This window comes from Sabethes cyaneus, chromosome 2 (genome assembly GCF_943734655.1).
Source record: "Sabethes cyaneus chromosome 2, idSabCyanKW18_F2, whole genome shotgun sequence".
Taxonomy (NCBI): domain Eukaryota; kingdom Metazoa; phylum Arthropoda; class Insecta; order Diptera; family Culicidae; genus Sabethes; species Sabethes cyaneus.
The window spans coordinates 29,835,365-29,860,300 of NC_071354.1; the positions used below are offsets into that span (position 1 = coordinate 29,835,365).

Genomic DNA, 24,936 nt, shown 5'->3' on the forward strand with positions numbered 1-24,936 from the left:
TTGCCATGATTCAGATAATGGAAACGGAGCTCATTACAGCTGTCCATCATCTGATACTTTCAAGAATATCTGATTTCCAAGAGCATGGATCAAAAGAGATGAACGTTGCTGAAGGTTTTGCATCGGAAGTTTACTTATCTTTCCTAAATTTTTAATTATTATTGGCAAGCTTCTTGCCTCAATCTTGTTTATGTAATGAATAATATTTAAGATTAGAACTCTACAACGTGGCAAAAACTTCCAGAAACTATCGAGCAAGAAAAGCAAACAAACAACTTCTTTCTCCGGAGTCAGTCAACGATGAATGGCATGGAATAAACGAATTTTGCTCTCCCTCCTATCAAACACTGAGGTGTTAGCCATGCTTTTCTGAACAACGAAAAACTTTTACGAAGATAAAAATTTAAAATAAAAGCTACAAAAACTTACGTCATTCCTACGGGTTTTCCCGTCCACTTTTGAGACGATGCGGGGGTAAAACGAAAAAAGTTGACCCCATCTTCAACTTCAAGCTTCGCTCCGCGCTATTGTTCAAGTTGCACTCCGTGGCATATACTTATAGATGCAGTGCATTCCATTCGGAGCACCCCACTTTCGCAGATCGCGAATTGCATCATACTCATATTTAAGATAAGAAAAAAAACCTGTTTTTACCCCATGCCGTCCGAAATGCCACACTGAAAAGTTAATGCAAGCAGAGTGGTAGCAGCAGCAGAACAACAACAACAGCAACGTAGTGGGTGGTGGGCCAAAAACTTTCCAGAATGTTGTTGTATTGCGGTGTGGCAACAACGCACAGCAACATCAGCCAGCCTTTCACTCACCTTGTTCCTCCTCGACTCGACGACGGATATTCGCCACGGTTGATGAAAGTTTGTGCTTTCGGAGTTTGTGCTTTATTTTTGCGTCATTCTGTCGTCTTCGACGACGACGACGACGACGACGACCACGACACGTAACAACTAACCACATACCTAGCATAAACCGCAAGATGTTCCGTATAAATATTCTTCATTCACGGTGTAGACATATCAACATGTAACTAGAAGCTAGAACTTACTTAAAACGTATCAGCAAATATTCATGTGGAATTACAATTAAGCGTGACAGGGACAAGCAAGGTGGTGAACACATAATAAGTCAAGTGACATGCAGAACAACGGTGATAAACTTTAACTTTTTAAAATAGCAGAAAGTGGCATGCAGTAACATAAAACTTACTACAAGTCAAGAAGAGGGTCCTCGGGGACCTGAAAATTTACGCCATTTTGAATTGTTTCCGATTCACGACTCCGTAATTTTCGAATCGAAAGCAATGCAAAACTTCTGCCGCACTGTAGGACAGTGTTCGTGAAATTTAACCTTTTCGACGAAAATTAACGTTGAAAAAGGGGATCCGCAATCCGCAGCAAACAACAGAAAATGAAGAACTTACGGATCGTCCGGGGTAAGTTCGGCCGGTTCCAGCGTGAACTGCGGATCAAAGTGACAGGTAATGTCCTGATCGCACCCATCGAACGACGGAATGTAGGGCGGTGTTACCTCTTTTTGGGCGAGCTGCAGTGTGGGGGCGACAGGCAGGCAGGCACGTGTTTTGGTGTGGGTGCGTGATTTTTTTCGTGTAATTTTACCCCCGTTAACAAGTGTTGATGAATGAGAGTGTTGATTAGTATAAATGCCCCCGCAAACGTTGATTGCGGTTGATTGCGTTAGCGAAGGATAGAGAAATAGAAAGATAGAGAAAATACACAGTTCAGAGGTGAATCAACATATTTACAGATAAACATAGGTTTTTTTGTTGGTTCTCGTCATCAGCTGCTGCTTCTTCGGTCAATCGAGAGGTTTTGCGCTGACGAGTGTGTACATCACAACACAACACTGACTGACTGACTGTGATTACCATCATTATCATTATTGGCTACTGATAAAAATCGATGAGGTGATGAATTAAACCTAATTATGACCCGGTCATATACACACTGGCACGTCAAAAGGATAGCGATGATATGCTGGTGGTTAGGGTTGAACAATGTGCGAATAGGTGCGATAAATCAAAAGGCAAAATTAAAAATTAACGACAAAATAAAATGGTTAATTGAAATTGTCTCTTTTAACATCACACACGGACACAAACACAAACACTCGCTCTTAATCGTACGCAACCAATTAAACTAATTATGAAAACACTATATCATTGGAATTTAATGCATTGAATAATCACCATAAGTGTATTCCAGGAAACTTTTATGTAATTCTTGTGCTTTAGTCTAATCAGACATCATTATTATCAAAAGTATTAGATGTACCACAACAATACTGACTGACACTGACACTTTTGAATTCTATGCAATCTGGACAAAACCAAGATTGAGTTCAATGAGCTATACAACATATCAAAAATGGATAACCTGGTAATATGGTAACCTTGATTCTAAATTTCCGGTGTGTTACGGCAAGCGAACAAAAGGAGATCGACGCACGATGTGGTTGGTGAGCCTATTTTGATTGTTAAGGATCTGCTGGACTTTGGAGTTGGCCTGTTCAAGTATTTCAATCGTAGATCGGATTGATTGTTTTTATAAAATATGCTCATTGGCGACTATTCTAGCAGTTTTGAGTTGTAAAGGGACTATCCGGAAATGTTTCGAATTATGTTGTCACCGGGAGAAATGGCTACTTAGCGACCTGAGCCTTACACCTTAAATCACACTAGAATTCAAAAATTAGATCAATGAAAGCAAAATCAACTGCCTCTGACCACGTTGGTCATATCTGGACATGTTCTAGGGGCTTCCGGGAACCCCAGGCAAGAGACTAGTTTCGAACAAGAACAAAATCTCACGCCGAGGACCCGGGTTCAATTCCCAAGCCCGCAGAAGTCACGAATGACATAGCTCTTAAAGTGACTAAATTAAAATTACACTAAAACTTTAAAAATAGATCTGTGAGAGTCATATTGAGATAATAAATAAAATAAATATCCCAGTTGGCTTAGAGATGACGCTGGCCTAATAAACCAGTCATCGTATGTTCGAATCTCCACTAGGACAGGCTGTTAGAGTCAATAGGATCGTAGCAACTAGCCCTGCAATTGTCCTGCACTCCAACAGCTGGCTGCGAAGTCTGTCGTATAAAAACAGAAGGTCAAGTTTCGATAACGGACTGCAGCACCTAGGCTTTGCTATTTTTATATATCATACTAGCTGATTGCCCGATCTCACTTGGGGCCCCTTTGTCACTCAGTCACTTGTACATCTGTTTTTGTAACGAAAACTAGTACATTGCAAGAAACAAACCCCTTTTTTCATTTCAATACGTCTACTCCCTTTGTCAGTTCCTCTCACATTGTTCCCCAACCACTTCTAAATCTCTCTTCTTCTCGGTAATCCCTATAAATCGACACAAAGCCTTTTTTACGTTTTTGAACCTTCCCCTTTTTAATGGCCACCCTATTCCCCCTTTCAGAAATAAAACAACTTGTACAACTGCAAGAGAAACGCACCCCTTTACCCATTTGAACCATTCTCTCCCCTTGTAAGAGACAATCTCCCTCTTTTGTCAACCCAGGCATTTCGGAGTTATGGCCTCCCCTTTTTTCAAACCCCCAGTGCTGATTCCCTTGTATCAAAGAATAAGTGTGCCAAGTTTGGTGGAGATCGGTTTGAAGGCGTTCTGGAGTTATGGTGCAACATACAAACATACTCACGCTGACTTTTATGTACATAGATTATGTTAATGTACGTTCCTATGGGTTCCCGGAGTCCTCTGAATATACCCAAATTGGCCCAACGTGTCCTCAGATAGCAGATTTGACTTCCATCGATCTAGTTTTTGTATTCTAGTGTGATTTATAGCATGGCATGATAAGTTTTTGTTTATGCTCGATAGTAGGTACACCTTTGCTTCGTTTAGCGTACGTATTACCGAAATGTACGTACTATCGAATCACAATTTTAGGCTTTGAAGCATTGCACAGTGGGCAGAATCGACCGAAAATACGAAACATTTTGTTGTCGCTGTTTTTAGGTGGTAAAAAATGACTTTTCCTTATGTAAAATATCACGAAAAATTGATTGGTGATGGTCTCTACGCGCGGAAATAGCGGAAAAGCAGCCCATTTTGCCCCATTCACCCCTATTTTCTAATATTTTTGAAAGAACCATGTACAAACTCTCTCTAATTTGAGATTCTGTGGTAATTCCTTAGAAGAAGAATGTTGGGAAAAAGATGTATGAACAATTTTATTTTAATGCAACATAATCAACAAGTGCGCTTGCCCCATTTTACTCAAGTTTTCTGTACTGCAGGTAAAATACCAATTCGATACTTTTACCTAAAATTTTAACTAAGGCATGCCTGTTGAGCAAGTTGAAAAAGTTAGAAGATCGAATGACGATCAAGTTTTAACTAAAATGTAATGTAAGGGCATTCCCATACATTTTACCTTGTTTTACCCTACAACTTTTACAGAAATGTGAGAATATATTGATAGGAAAGGAGCATAAAATTGGTGTGTTTGTTCCTATTAAAAAAATTTAGACCCATATTTTTTATTCGATGCTTAGGGTGCCCCTTTCTGAGTTGGGGTGGACACAAAAATCGTCATGCTTTACGATTTTATTTCATTCAAAACTTCATAACTTTTGAACCACTGAACCGACTTTAATGATTTTGGTTCTAAATAAAAGATATTTTAACAAACTTTTCAGATAAATGAATTTGACTGTAGCTAAAAGAATTCCGAACTACAAAAACTTTGAAGAAAGAAAGAATGGCAAAAAATGATGATTTTTGAAGCCGTTCACTCAGAAATTTTTCGACTATAAACAGACACACCAAAGTTGAACGAACTCTGAGCTTTTTTATTTGCTACTTTTCCTATTAATACATCCTATTAATACAATATATTTCCTAATACATTCTCAGATTTCAGTAAAAAATGTAGGACAAGATAAGGCAAAACATTCCCTTACACGACATTTTTGTGAAAAGTTTGATCATCGTTCGCTCTTCTGACTTTTTCAACCTTTATAACAAGCATGCCTTCTCTGGTAAAAGTATCGAATTGCCGTTTTGCCTTGAGTAAAATAGGGCAAAACAGACTACTAGATTATCTAGCATTAAAATAAAATTGTTCATATACTTTTTTCCTAACATTCTTCTTCTGTTCTAACCATAGAATCTCAATTTAGAGAAAGTTTGTGTATGATTCTTTCAAACCTATTAAAAAATCGGGGTGAATGAGGCAAAACGGGCTGCTTCTTGTCATTTCAGCGCGTTGAGACCATCGCCAATCGATGATTTTTACATAAGAAAAGTCACTTTTTACCCCTTAAAACAGCGGCAACAAAAAGTTCCGTTTATTCGGCCGATTTTGCTCACTGTGCATTGTTGTATCAATGCAGTTGATCCCAGTTGGCTTTGAGGTATGACGCTGGCCTAATAAGCCAGTCGTCGTATGTTCGAATCTCGGTTGGGAGAGGCTGTTAGAGTCAATAGGGTCGTAGCAACTGGCTCTGGAATTGTCCTGTACTGTAACAGCTGGCTGCGAAGTCTATCTTTAAAAACAGAAGGTCAAGTAGCGCCTAGGCTTTGCTTTGCTTTGCATTGTTGTATCATGCTTAATATTGCATGAAATTTGCGAATTTGCATACACTATTGAATAAATATGTATATTAGTGGTATTGGTCTAATATAGCAGTAAATTTTTAATTTTCTATAAATCAATGATTTTGCCCTTTGAGCTTGGAAAGCTTGGAATGAAACAAATAAAGTGTTGCTGGAAAATGTACGTACTATCCAGGCCAAATGTACGTATTATGGAGGGTACGTACCATCGAGGGTACGTATTAACGAAGGTACATACTATGGAGATATACCTGTACTTCAAAAGAACGAAACCATACTGTACTTCAAAAGAGCGTTAATCATACTTCAAAAGAGCGAAACTCAAAACTTTATCGATTTTTTTTTAAATTTGGCTGAGAGGTGTAGCATGGCTACCCAAGCAGCACATTTTTCGCACTTATGGTTGCAGAAACCTATTTACGACTAAAATCAGTCATAATTCGGTTGCCACAACCGGTATGTAACAACTATACTAGTAGGGTATACACACCAAATGACATTTATATGGTATATTTTATTTTCTAAAAATGACCAGAGAAATACCGTGACCACATGAGCATGGTGCTCTGTTACCTTTTGCGGTCATCATTTGGTCATTTTTTGTTGCTTTTCTAACGTCTGTTAGGCATTTTTCGGTCTTTCGTAACATCTGGCTTTCTGGCATCCGCACATCATATTTTTGTTTTTTTTCAGCGATTCATTGTCATTTTTGATCGTTTTCTGTGGCGTTTTTGGTTGCTCTTGAAGGCGTTTTTTTGGTCATCATTAGCAGTATTTTTTGGTATTTCTTGCCAGTGTTTTCCGGTCTTTTTATCGTTTCTTCATGGACTTTTCAGCATCTATTTAAAGTCTTTTCGTCGTTTAGTTTTCGATCAAAACTGTTTTTATTGGCATTGGCATCATTTTGGCGCCTGTACACAGCATTCTTATCGTCTTTGGTTTTTTTTTCATGGTCTTCGCGCCTACTTATGATTACTTTTTCGTCACTTTTCCGTCGTCGTGCTGTCTTTTACCGCCTATTCGTCGTCGTTTACCGCTTTTTGTCTATTTACTGCCTTTTTGTCGTTATTTCGTCATCTAGTTGTATCTTTACGATGGTTTTTTGCCGTCTTTGGTCATCTCTTTGCTGTCTTTCTGCGTATCCATCGTTTTTTTTTGTCATTTTTTCAGCATATTTTTGTGTCTTGTTGGTCGTTTTTCGACCTTTGTTATCTATTGTCGCTTTTTTCGGTGAATTTTTGGTGATTTTGTACTTTTTTTGTTGCTGTTTTGACATTATTTTGACGTCCCAAGAAACATTGTAAGTTGTATTGCACTTTTATTGCGGTTTTCATGACCAATTTTGATCATAAAAGCCATCATAACAGTGTGATAAAACGCAAATTGTTGCTTGGGGTCTTTCCTTCGTCTTTGTCATCTTTTCGTGGCCTTTTTCCGTTGTTTCTCCGTTTGTTGGTTGTTTTCTGTCACATTTTTGCATTTTTTATCTTCTTGTTTTTTTGTCAAAACAACACTCTTTTCACTGCCTTTTTGTCGTCTTTCTGTCGTATATTCATCTTCTGAATCAGCTGAAAAATTCTTGATATTAGGCTAAAAATATAGACTTAGCAAAGGTGAGAATCGAACTCACAGCTCTCAATGTCTAGTCGAGTGTGTTGTTTAACCAATTAAAGCACTAAGCTGTCTATATGTTTGGCCTAGTATCTAGAATTTTTAAGTTTGCCTGAATCTACATTTTTCGCATTAAGCATTTATTCTACCCCAACAGAAATGTTTTTATGTTAAACGACGTTATGCCAAACAGTATTATGTCAAAAGTGTGCGACTCAGGTTCTCATTGCATTGTGACAGAACGATGATTGACTTAAGTGCGCATTAATAGTAAAGCGAAGTTTTTTAAATTATGCTTAACGTCCGTTACGTCTATCGTCCATTATACCAAACGTCACGCACCCCAAATAAACGTTTAAAAAGCGTCAAAAAGGTAACGAAACATGCAAAAAAAGAAGAATACGTCAAAACGACGACAAAAAGGCAGTGAAAAGAGTGTTGTCGGCTTACTGCTATATGTCGTTAGAAAAAGAAACAAAGGTAAAAAGAAACATAAAAACATTGACATAATCATGTGGGCCAATGCAATGTGGCACAAAGAAATTTTGCGTTATTTTTTTGAAATTATTTTATGACATTTCATAGACGATTAAGAGCGAGACGGCTGCAGGCCGCGAGGGAAATCACTTATGTCTAGGTTTATTCGTTTTCCAAGGTTTATTTTTTTAGCTGACAAGTTAAGGCGAATAGTTGGTACAAAACATCCCTATTGTCCATTACGCCTAACATACATTACCCTCCCTTAAACCAATCGTTTATTAGTCTAAGGTCCATTATGCTTAATGTATTTATGCCAAACGTCCGCTCATGTCCAACTCGTTTCTTTGTCTTATTTTTTGGCGTCGTTTCGCAATCTTTTTGTTACTTTTGTGTTATTTTTTCATCGCCTTTTCGTAGCAATACACGGTATCCTATACTTATCTTTTTATCGTATTTTTGTAGTATTTATGCCATCTCTCTGTCATTTATATGTCCACTTTTTGGTGTTTTTTCGTTATTTTATTATTGTTTTTTACGTCTTTTCGTTGTCTTTCTATAATCTCTTTGTTGTCTTTATTCCTATTTGTCATCTTTTTATGATCTCTCTGTCATATTTTTTCGTCTTTTCTTGGTCTTTTTATCACCTTTTCGTCGTTTTTTTGTCGTCCGTTCGTTGTTTTTTCGTCTTTTTTGACGGTGTTCTGGCATCTTTTCGTTGTTATTTTGTCGTCTTTCGTTCTATTTTTTATCGTCATTTCGCCGTATTTGTTTGTTGTCTTTTCGCCACTATTTTACCATCCTATTTGTTTGCAAGACAAGAAAGAGGTGTTTGTCATGTTGTTTTTTGCTGCTGTTTGATCGTCTTTTCAACGTCTGTTAATCGCTTTTCTGCAAATATTTTTAATCTTTTCATCGTTTTTATTGTCTTTGGGGGCATTTTTTTATACTAACTATTCGCCTTAACTTGTTAGCTTGCAAAAGGTTCAATCGACTCAGTGTAAAAAAGCAGACTTCATCGTTTTCTTTTGCATGTAGAGTACGACGTTGCAAGGACTAGGGAGTTTTTTCGGCATCTTTTCATCGTATTTTTGCCGTCTTTTTTTCTTTATTCATCGTCTTTTGGCCTACTTATCACTTTTTCATTATCCTTGCATCGACCATCGTTTCGTTATTTTCTATCATCCATTTTCGCAACCTCTTTGTCGTTCTTCTGTAGACTCTTCGTCAACTTATTGTTGTCCTTTTAATACGTTTTTGATGTCTTTTTGTCATCTCTCCGCTATCTTTCTAACGTCTTTTTGTGGTCTTTTTGTCACCAATTCAACGTGTTGTCATCGTCTGCTCGTCGTTATTTAACGTCTACTTTTGGCATTTTTTGTCGCTTTTTTCGTCGGTTTTTGCCATTTTTATCGTCTTTTTTATTTTGACTCCTTTTTTAAACGTCTTTGGAGTGTTTTTTATCGCTGTTTTGGTTTTTTCGTCATCTTATTGTTGTATTTCCGACGTCTTTTCTACTTTTTTCTGTCATCTCTCTGCTGTCTTTATGTACGTCGTATTTTGTCATCGCCATATTTTTGTTCTTGCTTTTGGACGTTTTTATTCACTTTTTCGACGATGTTTTGTCGTCTTTTCATCATCTTTCCTGCGATTCTTTCGTCATAATTTCATCGTCTTTCATCGTCGTTCCGCCTTTCTTTTTGTTGTCTCTTCGGCACTTGTTTGTCAGTTTTTCGACATTCTGTTTAACTGTTTGACAACAAAATGGTTACCTATTTACTATCTTTTCATCGTCATTTTTAGTATGTTTCGTCGCCCTTTTAACGACGCTTTTTAAACATCTTTTTGTCGTGAGTGAGTGAGGAGAGGAATATCATGACATCAACGCATAAAATGATGAAGCGATGTATATGCCGTCAAAGTGAAAAGTGCAAGTGGGATTATAATTGGGTTATGAAATTAGACTTAAAATAGAACTAAGAATTTTACTTGAAATTTGAATTAAAGTAGAATTAGAATTGGACTTAAAATTGGGCCTAAAATAGAACGTGAATTTGAACTAATTTGGGTTGACTCTTCTTCAAATTGAACATGAAATTGATCTTGGCATTGAATGTGAATCTGAAGATGAAATTGTACATAAATGTAGACATTTGACTTGAAAAGGGACATAAAATTGAGCTAAAAATTGATGATGTTAATTGGATTTGAATTTATGGTGAAACGGGTCATCAAATTGGACTTGAAATGGGATTTAATTAATTGAAATTGGACTAAATGGAGATACAGTTTGTGTAAAATAAAACTAAGCAGAAAAATTCAATTAAGTCAAAGTTTTGTACTCCACCTTCCTAACCAGATCTATTCACACCAGTGTTCTTTAGTCAATTATTTAAGCAATGGAATGGAACCTGAATGTGAATGATCGCTTGATGACACTATCTGACGTACAATTAATTGATTCGGTAAATCGATGATAATTTACCTGTAACAAGATTCCATCTCATTAAATTGAACTTTGCAAGCAAGCAAATCCATTAACCGCCTGCGGATAAATAGCAACAACAGTTGTAGTTAGTGCTATCCTGCTGCTAACGGTTTGCTTGGTGGTGGTGGTGGTTTCAGGCTGGTTGCAGATTTAGATTTCAAACTCTAACCAGGCCAAGCCAGGCCAACCGCTTGCGAGCACCACAAACTGTACCTACTGGAAGTGATTATGTTCATCATCCGTTATCATTATCATTATCTTAATTTTCTCTCCGGATTCCGTGGCTATGGTCGATGACTTTCGCTCTGTCTCTCCTCGTGTGCCTTGACTCGTGGCCGCACCTTCATCCTTCAAGGCTCGTTTGTTTGTATGTGTGGATTATTCTTCTGCTTTCGCACAGTGGTTATAAGGAATTCAAATTAGGATGAAATTTTATTAATTTGCAGGAAAATAGTTTTGACAAAATTTTCTGAACTTGAAAAAGTAGTTTTCAATTTTGAAACTTAAAAAAATTATCAGAAAATATAATTTTTAGTCCAGTGTGCGACGTTATAAGCGAAACACCGAACGTTTGCATCCCCCAAGACGACACATCGGATGTTGGGCGGAAAATTCCCATTTCGGATCCCACCGCATCTTCTCCGGCCGGGTGTAATCAGTCGGTGTGATCTATTCCACTGATAGGATAATGGATGATGGGAAGCGATTTTCTTATTTCTATCCATCTTCTCTAATAACGCTTTTGATGTGGCTGTCGTGCACAAAATGATAGCCAGTTTGTTCAAGCTTGCGGCGAATAATTTGAAACAATTCATTGTCTGCTTGAATATTCATGAAAAGTTGTCATGTAATATGACAGCTGTAATTGTTCTGACGTGCGATCCACTTTATCGGATTGACCCAATTCAGCAACTGGATTAAAGCTTCGCTTTAATCTATCACCATTCAATTTCAGCTTTAACCGTAATAATCAAATTATTACGGATAAATCATAAAAACGTAAAAAAAAACTCACCACACCAGCGAAACTGAGAGCAAAAAACTGCATTATGTCATCGGTAGTTAATAGAAACCGATGGCTTTTTAGCCTGGTATGGCACGTATCGCAGTTTTTTTTTCTTCTCGGGAACAATCGATCCGACCGCAGCTCTCAGCATAATGATAAACCCGCTGAAAATCTGCCAATCAATTATATCCCCGACAGCATCGAACCATCATCGTTCAACCCTCCCAAAACCGCACTCGCTGATCTCCGTATTGTCTGTCTCCCCACCCCGGGTACTGTGGCACAGAGCCACGGCCGGCTGGGTTCAAGTGGTACACTGTAGTTAAATAAGTCCAAAATAATTAAGGACCGCTGTCGACGGCTGTTGCGCGCTCGGTACAATTTACGGCATCCATTTTGGTGTTCCTCTTGCATGCCACGGGAAACGGGATGTGATTGAGAGTGTGAAATATGCCTCACACTAACACCGACCGGCCTCAGTTCGTTTCGTACACGGAAGTCAGCCAGTTGGTGGCTGGGATGATATCTGGCTTAATTTATCACCTATTATTTTCATAAATTTCGTTAAACAATTACTGAGCAGTAAAGTTCCTGCTTATCGGAAGTTTATTCTGTGGCAGCAAGTTGTGACGTCTCGAGCTCATAAACTACGATAAAATAATGTGTGGAAACGTACATTAATCGAGTGAGAGTTTTCTACTGAAACTCTTGCTCTATTAATTTATGGAGATGTTGACCATTCAGGTTATTATGTAGGTCATGTGTACATTCTATCATTTATAAATTCAGGTCCGTTATCGATGATATCAACGTCATCCACAAAACCAAGCAGCATTTATGATTTCGTAATGACAAAAGCGGCTAAGATCTCACCTATGCTATTTGGCACGACATGATTTGGATCCAGCATTTATCGTCCATCATATTCCAGAGCTCGTTTCGTTTGACTAAAACATACACTGCCTCGCTGCCTTAGTTTTCCTAACGCTATGACACAGATTCCACGTTCCGTGTTTTTACCGCTTTTACTGTAGCAGACGTGGTACTTGGATGAAGTTGGTGAAGTTCTGCTGCACAGAACTCCCTTTCTACGGAATTTGACCACCGAATTTCCTGAATAGCGACTTTTATTATGTTTTGCATCATTGTATTTTTTTGCATCGAAACGTTTTTGTGAAATTTCTGCATGATTTTTTTGTTGGCTTTTTAGATTTTGAGCTTCTTTTTGTGTCTTTTAATTTCTATTTTATTTTATACTAGCTGACCCGACAAACTTCGTATTGCCACAAACTAAAATGTATAAATCGTGAACCTGTCATGTTTTGAGTTTAGCAAGTTTCTGAGGAGCTCATTTTGGCAGTTACGTCACTATAAAAGTATGGGTAGTTTAATTTACAAATCTTCAATTTTTCCTCACAGTTAAGTAGAAAACAATCCCCCCGTTACTTAGCCAGATAAAATAAAGCGAATAGCACTTAAATATTCGCCGTGATTGTATAACACTTCGCCGAATACCATTACGCGAAAAACCTTTTCGTGGAAAATACCATTTCGATCCTCGGGGTGATCCTCTCCTTACTCGTTGTCGCTCGTTCGGACCCAACTGAAGGAAAGTAATAGCGGTCAGTAGACCTAGGAAAACAAATAAACCTAAACAGAGGTGATTTCTGCGGGGGGCTGCAGATAGTTTTTGGTGGCCCTGTTATTATCTGTTATGTTGTATGAAATAGTCTAAAATTTCTCGAGTTCGATTAGTTTTTGAGTTACGCAAAAATTTCTGTTTTGTTTGTATGAGAGTCCTTATTCCCCTACCACAAGGGTGAGGGGTCTCAAACCATCATAAAAAAATCCTGCCTACAAAAATCCCTGCAAGCCAAATTTGGTTCCATTTGCTTGATTAGTTCTGGAGTATGAAGAAAATTTCATTCATATTTCATTTGTATGGGAATCCCCCCTCTTAAAATGGGGAGGGCCCCTAATTCATCATAGAAAAAATTCTTGCCTCCAAAAACCTTCACATGCCAAATTTGGTTTTTTTTTTATTTTTATTTAATGTGGTTTTAACCAGTTGGTCATTTAACACGCCCATAAATTTGGTTTCATTTGATTGATTAGTTCTACAGTTATGAGAAAATTTGTATTTCATTTGTATAGGAGCTTCCTCCTAAAATGGGAAGGGGTCCTAATTCACCATAGAAAAAAAAATTCTAGCCTACAAAAACCTTCACATGCCAAATTTAGTTCCATTCGCTTGATTAGTTCTCGAGTTAAGAGGAAATTTGTATTTCATTTGTATAGGAGACCCCCCTCTTAAAGAGGGGAGTGGTCATAATTCCCCTCCTAAAGAGGGGAGGGTTCCTAATGCACCATAAAAAAATTCTCTTCTCCTAGAATACCTACATGCCATATTTTAATACATTTGCCTGATTAGTTCTCGAGTTATGCAGAAATTTGTGTTTCATTTGTATGGGAGCCCCCCTTCTTAGTGGAAGGAGGGGTCTCTAACCATCATAAGAAGCTTCCTCGGCCCCAAAAATCCCTACATTTTCACGCCGATCGGTACAGTAGTTTTCGATTCTATAAGGAACATACCGATAGACAGCTAGACAGAAATCCCATTTTATAGAAATAGATTTGCTTCATTATAGTCTTGTTTGTGCTATTTTTAGCTTAATTTTGTTTCATTTTATATTTTTTTTGCATCATTTTTGAGTAATATTTCTCCTACTGTTTTGTCATTTTTGAATTTTTTTAGTGCACATCATATTTGCATCATTTTTGAGTCATTTATGAATTATTTTTTCTCGCTAAGCATTATTTTGGTAGAGTTGATCCATCTTTTTATCGTGAAACTACGATTTTATATCACTTTTAAATAAGGTCACCACCGCCCCCTAGGAAATTGGCTTGAAAAATCGGGGGCAAAAAAAATATTTTTAATTAAATTATTTTTATAAAATCAATTGCCGGTGGGCTCTGCAGCCTTAAAAACTCGAAAAATGAGTGGAGTTAACGTTTCTAATACAAAACAAAAATGAAAATTCCATCAATGAAATTTCCGAAAATCGGCAGTAAATTTTTTCTGTCATTTTTGTCTTCCTTATTGTGGGATTTTGCATGGAAAATAATAACGTGCAAATAAAAGAATTGATTTGTTTTTCACAATTAAACTTTAAGTTAAACTTCTTAAAACGCATTTTTTTTGCTCGATTAAAAAATCTCATTGTTTTTTTCGTTCCCCCCCCCCTTCAGTGGTCCAACACCGGAAGGACAAAAACTTTATAAAATCTTTGTAATGGCTTAAGACACACGATATTGTACTAATATTCGTTCCTCTTTTTGTGTTCCATTATTCAACTTTTACTTGTTTTACATTTCTATTATTTTCGGCATCGCATTTGTTTTTGTATGTTTTAGGAGCATTTGAATCATTTTTGTGTTATTTTGTTGCTGTTTTGCTTATTTTGCCGTTTTGTTTAATTTTCTTACTTATATAGGCATTATCTTATTTTTCTGTTATCTCTTGAGTCATCTGGTGTTATTCTCAAGCGTTCTTTTTTTTAATTTTTGGATCGTTTTTCTATCATTTTTGTTTCCTTTTTACGTATCATGTACGTATAATATTTTATTTATTTTTTATCTCTTTTATTTTACTTTCATATCAACTTTTGGATGACGTTGATTTTATTTTTGTAGGATTTTTATATAATTTTTATGTCCGTATTTTACTTTATTTCCGTTTCGCTTTTGTATGTTTTCATATCGTTTTTATGGTATTTCGGTAGCAGATTTGTTTCGTTTTTGTGTTGATGGATTTCCAATCATATTTGTGTTATTTTGAGTCATACTGACTCAAAAAGCATCGGCTAGTCGAACCTTGTTAGACCAGCTTCGAACCTCTAATTGGGCTTTTACTGAACGATTATTGATCTTTGTGTCAATTCTATGTCGGGTAATGTGTCAGATTTGTTCCTCTTTGGGGTTCTTTTGTGTCTTTATTGTTTGGTTTATTTTAGTTATTTGTTATTGTGTTATTTTGTATTAATTCTTGTTTCATTATTTAAAAAAAAAATCTGCCAGTTTAGTGTCATTTTTGTATCATTTTCTATCTCTACTGTATCATTTGCATATGATATTAATATCTTTTTGTTTCTTTTTATACATTCTTTTAATCATTTTTATATTTCTTTGTTTTATTTTCTCATCCTGTTTTACATAATTCTCGTTGTTTATAAATAATTATATCAATTTTAAATCCGACATTTTTGTATCACAATTTGACAAATTTCTATGCATCTTTGAGTCAATTTAGTTTGCTTTTTTCATCGTTTTTCATTCGTATTAATTTAACGTCAGTCTATGTGTTTTGTAGCCTTTTTTTCTGTATTTTTATTTAATTTTATTTTCTTGAGTTGTTGTTGTTGAGTTTATTATAGAGTGGTTTAACCGACGGGTCATTCACCACTTATTTTCTCGAGTTCTGTATCATTTTAGTCTTTACTATGTCTCTGTAGCTTTGAAGCTTATTTTGTGTGCTACGATTTCTTTAGTTTTTGTTTTTTCGTCAGTTTTTTCCAATCTGGTTTTGTCGTTTTTGTATCATTTTAATGTCAGTATTTGTGTTACTTTTGTCTTTTTGGTGTTCTTTCTGTATGTTTTTATTTCATATCTTCTATCATGTTTCGTCTTACTAGTACGAATTACGAAATTACTAGTTACGAATACTAGTAACTTTTGTACCTTTTCGATGTTATTTTTGTTTCATTTGCAAGGCTTTGGAAAACGATTTGTGTCCTATAATTTTTTGCATGTTTTGTATATTTTTGTGTCATTTTTGTACATTTATTTACACATCATTCTTGCGTTATTGTTCTATATTTTTTATATCGTTTTTACATCATTTTTGTGTAATTTTTGTAACGTTCTCATATCATATTTCTAAAGCAGGTAAGTTGTGAGTTTTTGTCATTATTTTGTATATTTTCGTGCCACTTTCGTAATTATGTTGGCTCTCTATATTATTGAATTATTTTTGTGTCTCTTTTGTATAAACTTTCCTGTTGGTGTTTTTTCATTTATTTATGTTTTGTTTCATTATTGTGTTATTTTAGTATTTATTCATTCATTCATTCGAAATGACTTTCATGCAGTGTAAAAGTGCAATAAAAACCTTATTTTTCTTCCGTTTTAATATAACATATTTTTTCTATTTTAACTGTTTTTGTAGTTGTTGTATAACTTTTTCATATTGTAAAAATTTGTATAAATTGTAAAAATACACAACATTGCTGAATATAATAGTCCTCTATCTTAGCTTGTTTAGGAATTGTAGAACTTTTAATATAAAAATACCCTAATTTTGACTCCGAATTACGCGCAAAATAGGCATCATTTAATTCAAAAACTCTTCCCAGGAAATCAGAATAGTTTCAAGCAGACTGAAAAGTTTTATAAATCATGTTTGAAGCACCCTATTTAATGCAGTTTTGTATAATTTTATAACATTTTTGAATCATTTTGGTGCCATCAATATTTGAAGGTTGCGTTACTTGTGTCATTTTGTAAATTTTCGTGTTATTATTATGTAACGGCGCAATTATACTTCCAAACTTTCTTTTTTAATTGTTAAAAACTGTGCTAAGTTTATTTAGTGCCATTTTTGTGTCAGTATTTCTGTAACTTTTGGCACTCTATTTCAATTTATCCATTTATTTAATTATTCATGACTTTAATTCTATTTTTCTATAGTATTTTGTATTACTTTTGAAGCCCCCCCCCCCCCCTTGGAAATTTGGCTCGAAAAATCGGGGGGCATAAAAAAAATTTGTAGGATATGAGTCAAATTTCTTTTTATAAAATCAATTGTCTGTAGGCTCTACAGTCTGAATAACGCTTCTAGCACGAAACAGAAATGGAAATTCGAATAATGGAATTTCCGAAAATCGTCCAAAAAAATTTTCCTTCGCGTTTATCTTTTTTTTTTGTATATTTTAGCATAGAAAATAATAACGTATATATTTTAAGCAAGAATAGATTCGGTTTTCACGTTTAAACCTTAAATAAAAATTCTTAAAATCCATGTTTTACCTTTGTTATACTATAACAAAGGTTTAAAAATTGGTCGAAAAATATGAAATTGATCCGAGGCCCGGAGGGCCAAGTCACATATACCAATCGATAGGGTTCGACGATTTGAGCAATGTCTGTGTGTGTGTGTGTGTGTGTGTATGTATGTAATGATTTTTTCTATCGCCTGTTTCTCAGAGATGGCTGAACCGAATGGTTCGCTATTACTTTTGTTTGAAAGGTGTTATTGTCTAGTAGATCACTATTGAGTTGTTTCGTGATACGACGTTTCGTTTAAAAGTTATAAGCAAAAATGTGAAAAATACGTGACACGGGTTTCTCCGGAACTACATGACCGATTTCAACGACCTTACTATCAAATGAAAGCCCTTATTAAAGCTAAATTGTTCAGGAATTTTTAATTGAAAACAAACAAGTAGTTTAAAAGTTATGCTTAAAAAACCTGTTTTGACAAGGTAATAATTATCGCCTGTTTCTTAAAGATGGTCAAACCGATTTATGCGCTATTTGTCTCATTTGAAAGATAATATATCCTAATAGATCACTATTGAATGGTTTTTTGATTGGACGTTTAATTTGAAAGTTATGAGCAACCGTATACACCACACCAAAATTAACAATAATTTATAATGATTTTAACCAAGATAATTTACCAAATTTGAATTATTTTAATATCAAACGAGAGGTTTTGACACTACGAATATATATGCAAAATTGCATAAGAAGTGGTTTTACCGGTTAAAAGATATTACCCCTCGAACACTCGCGCCAACTTTTGAAACACGATTACTCGCGCGCACAATAGCCCCAAACCAAAGAAAACGTGTGCACTAGAGTTTTGACTGGGAAAACTTGGTTTTAGGTTTATCGAACTTTTGGAAGAGTTTCTTGAAATTGAAAGCTCTATCGTCTGCTGGAATTTAAATTTTGATTAATCCCCCTAAAAGTGAAATAAAAAAAATATTTTTCTTCAGTGTCAATATAACACATTGATGTGTTCTGCAAAGTTATAGAGCATATTATTACAAGAAATTTTGCTAAAGACAGTAACCTTCTATCTCTGCAGCGAAGATAGAAATATTTTATTTATTGTATATGTATTTGTAAAATCAGTTTTTCTATTTTTGCTCTTTTTGTAATTGTTGTATGACTTTTTCATGTACTACAAAATTGTACAAATAGTAAAAATACACAACTTTGCTGAAAATACTATACCTCTATGTTTGCTTGTTTAGGATCTGTGGAACTTTGATTATAAAAAATACCCTAATTTTGACTCCGCATTACTCGACTACCAGCAGACGGATACATTTTAAACATTTTACATTTGCTGATAGTTTTGCTGCATAAATTTTCCGAACAATTTAAATTATTAATGCATTGAATAATTATGATATTTTGCTCACAATAAGTTTGTTGAAGAATATACGTTAGTTAAACAACGATTTGTAACTTTATAACAATATGGCGTTGACAAACCTACACGTGTTGTATAAAATACAACAGCGTGAGTAACCGAAGGTTAATAAAAATTGATGAAAATTATTCAAGAAAACTCTATTGATGTGAGTCAAATAGAATGGCATTACAGGAAACTATGCATAGTTCAAAAACCTATAAACTAGACCTTTACTAGACAATGTATATGCTAAAGGATAAGATTTCCACTTACAACTTACTTTTATTTGCACTTACTCAGATTAATAACAACTTACTTATCCTTACTCGGCAATTTCATCTATCAAAATTTAAAAGTGTTCCTATTTTGTTCAAATTTTGTAAATTTATTCAATTTTCAAAAATTTTATGTAAATCAACGCACTACGCAACGATAACCAATAGATGAATTATGTTCCGAAGGCGTGTCGATTTCTATCTCAAATAGCAAGTAAGACCGTATAACAAAGGTTCCTTTCACCACTAGGTGGATTAAATCGGGTTTTTTTTTGCTCGATTAAAAATTCACTTTGTTTTTTTTTCGACCCCTCCCCCCCCTTCAGTGGCCGAACACCGGAAGGACAGAAACTTTATAAAATATTTGTAATGGACTTATTTTCGTGTCGTTCTTGAATCATGATCGTTTCATATTTATATTGTTATTATCTTTTTTTTGTGTCAGTTTTGTATATATTATAGAAAATAACATCTTTTTTCATGTTGGCTCTCGGTGTCATTGTATTATTTTTCTAAATCATTTTTGTGTCTCTTTTGAGACGATTTATTCGGCCGTTTTTCGTATTTTTTCATTTATTTATGTTCTGATTCATGATTGTGGTACTTTAATATTCATTACTTGGGTCGTTTCGGGCAGTTTTGTATAATTTTATGTCATTTTTGTATCATGTTGGTGTCATCGTCATTTTGATGTTGCCTCACTTGTGTGCCATTTTTGATATTTTTGTATTATTTTTGTGTAATAACGCAATTATAAAAAGAATCATTTTTATTTATCAAAAAATGGATTAACCTTATTTGGTGCCATTTTAGTGTATTTTTGAGGCTCTTTGTGATTTTTTTGAATTTTTAATTATGTTTTTAGATTTCTTTTTCTATGTTTTTTATTACTTTTGAAGTCTTTTGCATCATTCTTGAATCATTTATGGGTCATTTTTGTATCATATCATTTATGTCATTTCCATAGAGTTCATTTGTATCTTTTTATAGATTTTTCTTCTGTTTTCATTATTGCCTTATTTATGCATTAACTATGTATCATTTTGGGTTTAATTTTTCTATCATTTTCGCGTCATTTTTGTATCATGTTCGTATTATAATTATATTTTTATTGTCACTTTTTGTGTCTGTTTTGTATGTATTATATTTAGAATATAAAAAATATCATCTTTTGCATCATTTTCGTTTTAGTGTTTCCAATTTCCAAGTCAATTTTGTTTTGAATTATTTTTGTGCCGTTTTGTATCATTTTCATGTAATTTGAGCGTCATTGTTGTACCATATTGGTATTAAAATTGCGTCATTTTTCTTTCACTTTGTTGTCATATTCGTGTCATTTTGCTATCATGCACCAGTACTATTTGATATCTATTTTAAAATAAATAGGTTGAGAATCCAAATGAAGCCCTTATAAGTTGATACATTGTTTTTTTTGTCGAAAATTGGGTTAAACCTTTTTAGTACCATTTTTGTGTCAGTTTTTTTGTTATATTTGTTTACTTTTTTGACCTTTTACTGGATAAAAATGATATTTTGGTGCCAATTTCACATCATTTTTTAGTTTAGTTAGGAAGATTTTCCGTTTTATTCTACTAAAATTCGGAATATAAAACGGAAAACCTTCATAACTAAACTCGTATTCGAGGTTCTGCTAAGACGCTCAACGTAATAACTTTTAATCATTTTTACGTTATTTTGTCAAACATTCTTTCCATAACCTTTATAGAATTGGAAGATTAAGGAAAATTGTTCTACCCACTACTTTATTGAACTCTTATAAACGTTTTCATGATTCAAATTAGTCTTAAACCCCTAATAAGAGTGAAATAAAACTCATATTGTTACTTGGAAAAATACCTTATCAAGCATTACGTACGGCATCAAAAATAAAAAATTAAACAAAAGGTGTTCCCATCATAGTCAAGATAGTGCTGAAGAAACAAATCGGATGAAAATTTAATTTTCATCCGTACCTGCCTATGTTTGTGTCCAATCCAACCACACCAGACAAACCAAAGTGATTTTCACCGGAAATCCGTCTCAAGCATCCAGCGTCAGCATCAACGATGATAATGATTATCATCGCAGAATCTGCGGTTGATTTTCGCACGTTTTTTTTGCTCTGTCCATTGCCATTTATTTGCCTATGTGCCATTTTCAGTTGATTGACAGATTGTCCCCGCTTCCCCTTATACGTACGTTCCCTTGCCCCGTCTCGAGAAACGACGACGTTCGAACGATGACGACGCCATTTCTTCCAGGACAATGAATACCGAGCCGGGTCTCGAGCTCAGGATATGCTCAGTCAAACGGAACTACCTTGTCACTATCAGAGACACAGAATCCGATCCGCGCTGTCGTCTACCGGAACGATGTCCATTGTCAGTGTCTGGTCTATATATATTCAGGTTGTCATGGTTGGAGGTGAATATAAATATTTTGAAATGTGTATGAAATATTGCACAAAACAAATTAGCTTTCAACAGTCTGACATGTTCTTGATGAAATTCCATTTTTTTGGCAGTAAATCGCTAAGCAACAGTTTTTCCAATAATAAATTTCCTCCCGGTTTGAAAAGTTGCCGCCTGCAAGCTCGCTCATGCAGCATTCACACAGCACGGCTCACACCAATCACACGAATTTAAAATTAATAAAATAAATCAAATAAAAAAAAGAGCACACAGCGAGTGTATCGATGGATTGTGAAACAACAGCAACAACAGCTGGCTACGGAAAGCAAACACAATATCATCAGGATTGAACGTGGTCCTCCGTTCGTACATGTTATTGTAACACAAAGTCCGGCGTTAGCAAAAGCAACATAAATAAAATCACCTACGGGCGGAACAGAAAGCTTTGCCGCCGCCGACGACGACTGACGAATGCCGTCGTTTTGCGTATTTCGGGAAAACGGGCGCACAAAATAATCCCGCTGATGTACATAAAACAACAATTAAGCCAATTTACAATCACGACAGGATTTCGCATCGAAAAATAACCAATTTCAGCAACCGGCCAGGCCGAGCCTAGGCGTGCGTGGGTGTGGATCCGTCGAAATGACGAATCTCCACGCTGCACTGCAGCACGGTCCGGTTGTGATACCGAACGAATTTCAAAGGAAAAGAAAGAGAGAACTGAACAAAAAAATTTGGATGGCTAATTGCATAAATGGAGTTTTTTTTGCTTTGTTCGTTTGTTTTTCTCACTTATGGATGGATGAATGGTAAATGTGGATGTGGATCTCGATGTGAGTGTGCTTGTCACTTACCATCTCCCAGTCGATACTTTTGAAGAACGGATGACTGACAATGTCCATGAAAGCGGACTCGCGATTGCAGCCGAGCCGGTCGGCTGGATTCTTGTTGAGGAAACCTCGCAGCACCGAGGCCGCCTTAACGCTGAGCGATCGCGGAATACGAATGGTTCGCTCCAATATTACCTGGAACAGGTAGTCCTCGGTGTTCTGTGGGTGTGAGAAAATAGTTCAATTAACGTAAAAATATGAAAAAACGCATGAGAGTCAAACCTGATCCGGATTTTCGGAAGCGCCAGCTATGTCGAAAGGACTACGACCAGCTAACATTTCGTACAGCAGCACTCCGAGAGCCCACCAATCCACAGAGAATCCTGTTGCGAAGCAAAATGAAATTAAAATTGATCCTATAAAACCACCCTACCAGAATACCAACCATAATCCTCTCCGCGTAGAATTTCCGGCGCGATGTAGTTCGGCGTTCCGCAGAACGTCGACGTCGAATCGCCCGGTCTGATGCCCTCCTTGCACATGCCATAATCGGTCAGCTTGATGTGTCCCTCGTGATCGAGCAAAACGTTGTCCAACTTCAGATCACGATAGATGATGCCCTTCTCGTGCAGGAAGTTCAGCGCCAAACTAATCTCGGCGGCGTAGAACCGTGCGTGCTCCTCTGGAAGACGTCGCTGACGTTGCATGTGGAACATCAGATCGCCACCGCGTACGAACTCGATCACGAAGAACAGCCTAACGGAAAGGATCATCATCGATCAACACTTGACGATTCAGAGGGGAAAACTGCTACTTACCGGGACGGCGTCTGGAAGCACGAGTGCAACCCGACCAGGAACGGATGATTGGAAGCGGTTTCGAAGACGTGCTTCTCCGTCTGTACCCAGTCGATGTCCTCGTCGTCGGTGACCAGAGCTTTCTTGATGACCTTCATTGCGTAGATGCGGCGCGTTCGACGCAACTCGACCATCAGCACCTTGGCGTAGCTGCCACGTCCGATGACTCTGCATCAAAATCGAAAAAATTAAACGTTCAGTGAGTGAAAGGCTTTGATTAGCATTGTTTTGGTTTATTTATCACGGTAATGTTGCGTTTTTTCGGAAGAAGTAAAACAAGTTTATTTTGATCAAAATCAACTAGCGATAGAATGCACAACAAAACAGAGAAAAGTTTTGAAGCTACGTTTGAATTCATCAAACGTCGCACACTTTTGGATCTTTTCCATCAGGATGCATTGCCCACTATACTAATTTAGTATTACGAAGGGAGTCCCCGAGCCACCCGGGAAACTCAACATGGTCGGGCATTTAAGGTGGCGTACTGGAAGCCCTCTGCCAAAGTCGTGCAATTCCTGACGAGGTCTGAAAAATTTCTCGCTTTCAGCTTTAGTTCCCCACGTGAAAGGAGCTTCTATTCTGTGAAAGGAGTTTCGCAGTTTTACGCGTACTATCAGAATATGCGAGGTTTGTTTAAGGATTAATGTAGGCGACCTGTTTCTTGCTTCTAATAATGTAATGATGCTAATTAAGACCAACTTAAATGGCTGCTTCCATTCCCTTCAACTTTTTGGATCCGTCTTTAACGAGCATTGATGTAATCATAAGTCATGGAATACTAATAAAAGTAGTTTTAGTGGCGTATTGACTGCCATTGCTCAACAGTTCCCTGGTCTCGAATAAGTTTATGTTTCTGCTGTTAGCAGAGGTACGAAGTTTTTACTAGCGGGAGTTTATATTCCTCCTGATAGAAGCAAAATGTGAAGTTTATTGATGAGCATATTTTCTCTAACCGTGAGTAACGTGAAATCAATCAACCATAAAGTTTCCTGATTAAATGGGGATGACGGAGGTTAGTACGAAAATTCTGTCTCGCATCCTGTTGATAGTGCTACTGTGGTCGATGGATTTGAAATTTCTAAATTTGCAACATGCTAATGCACTTGCATAATTATCTCGGCCGAACACTCGACCTCCTTTACTTCCGGTCTAGTTCTAGTAATAGTTCAATTCACTAGCATCTGCATTTTTCGAATGGAAGCTGAAACTTAAATCGACACCGTGTACACAGATATTAGGCCTTATGGATAAAAGCTGTTATATTCATATAGGCCGCTTTTGACACGTCATTTCGGAGATTACGTGTAGATCAAGCTCACTAAAGTCAATGTCAGCCAATCCCAAGTAACCATTCCAAGTTTTATAACGTTTGTATAGTGGTTTTCATGACCAATTTCATAAAACCGCTAATAAAACTATGAGCTCCACCAGAACTTTCTGATGACCGTTATAAAACTGCTTTCTGATCAAGTGGCCCGCTCTTCAGAATGTTTTCATAACCGCTATAAGAATCATAGCCGCTATTGAGCTTATAATCAAGTAGTCGTATCACGCTCTGCTGAAAGCAGTAATAAAACCGGTTAAGCTTTCGCTGCTTGAAAGCCATCGCCATAATTTAAAAAAGCTGTTCGCTTTTCTAGCAAAAGCGAAATAAGTGCGCTAGCTCTGTCAACTTGAATATATATCCGTGAGCAGAAAAGTTTAAGATTTACTGACAGATTATTCTGAACGATTTGGTTTATAGCGACCAGAATAAAATATCCCATAGAATATTTAATAAATTTTAAGCAATTTCGTTGGTTTGCACCATGTGCGCATTTAATTTCATCGTGCATATTGATATGATAGGTCGATAAAATCAGCG

General features: G+C 36.2%; 1 protein-coding gene across 1 annotated transcript in view; it reads right to left on the bottom strand.

Annotated features, from left to right (window-relative positions):
• Window positions 1-24,936, bottom strand: part of LOC128738387 (atypical protein kinase C) — a 371,387-nt gene that overhangs the window by 22,488 nt on the left and 323,963 nt on the right. The window contains exons 8-11 of the mRNA XM_053833470.1: window positions 23,034-23,240; window positions 22,661-22,971; window positions 22,498-22,598; window positions 22,240-22,434 (exon numbers count right to left, since the gene is read on the bottom strand). Of these exons, the coding sequence (XP_053689445.1) occupies window positions 22,240-22,434; window positions 22,498-22,598; window positions 22,661-22,971; window positions 23,034-23,240 (814 nt within the window). The remainder of the gene's footprint in view (window positions 1-22,239; window positions 22,435-22,497; window positions 22,599-22,660; window positions 22,972-23,033; window positions 23,241-24,936) is intronic.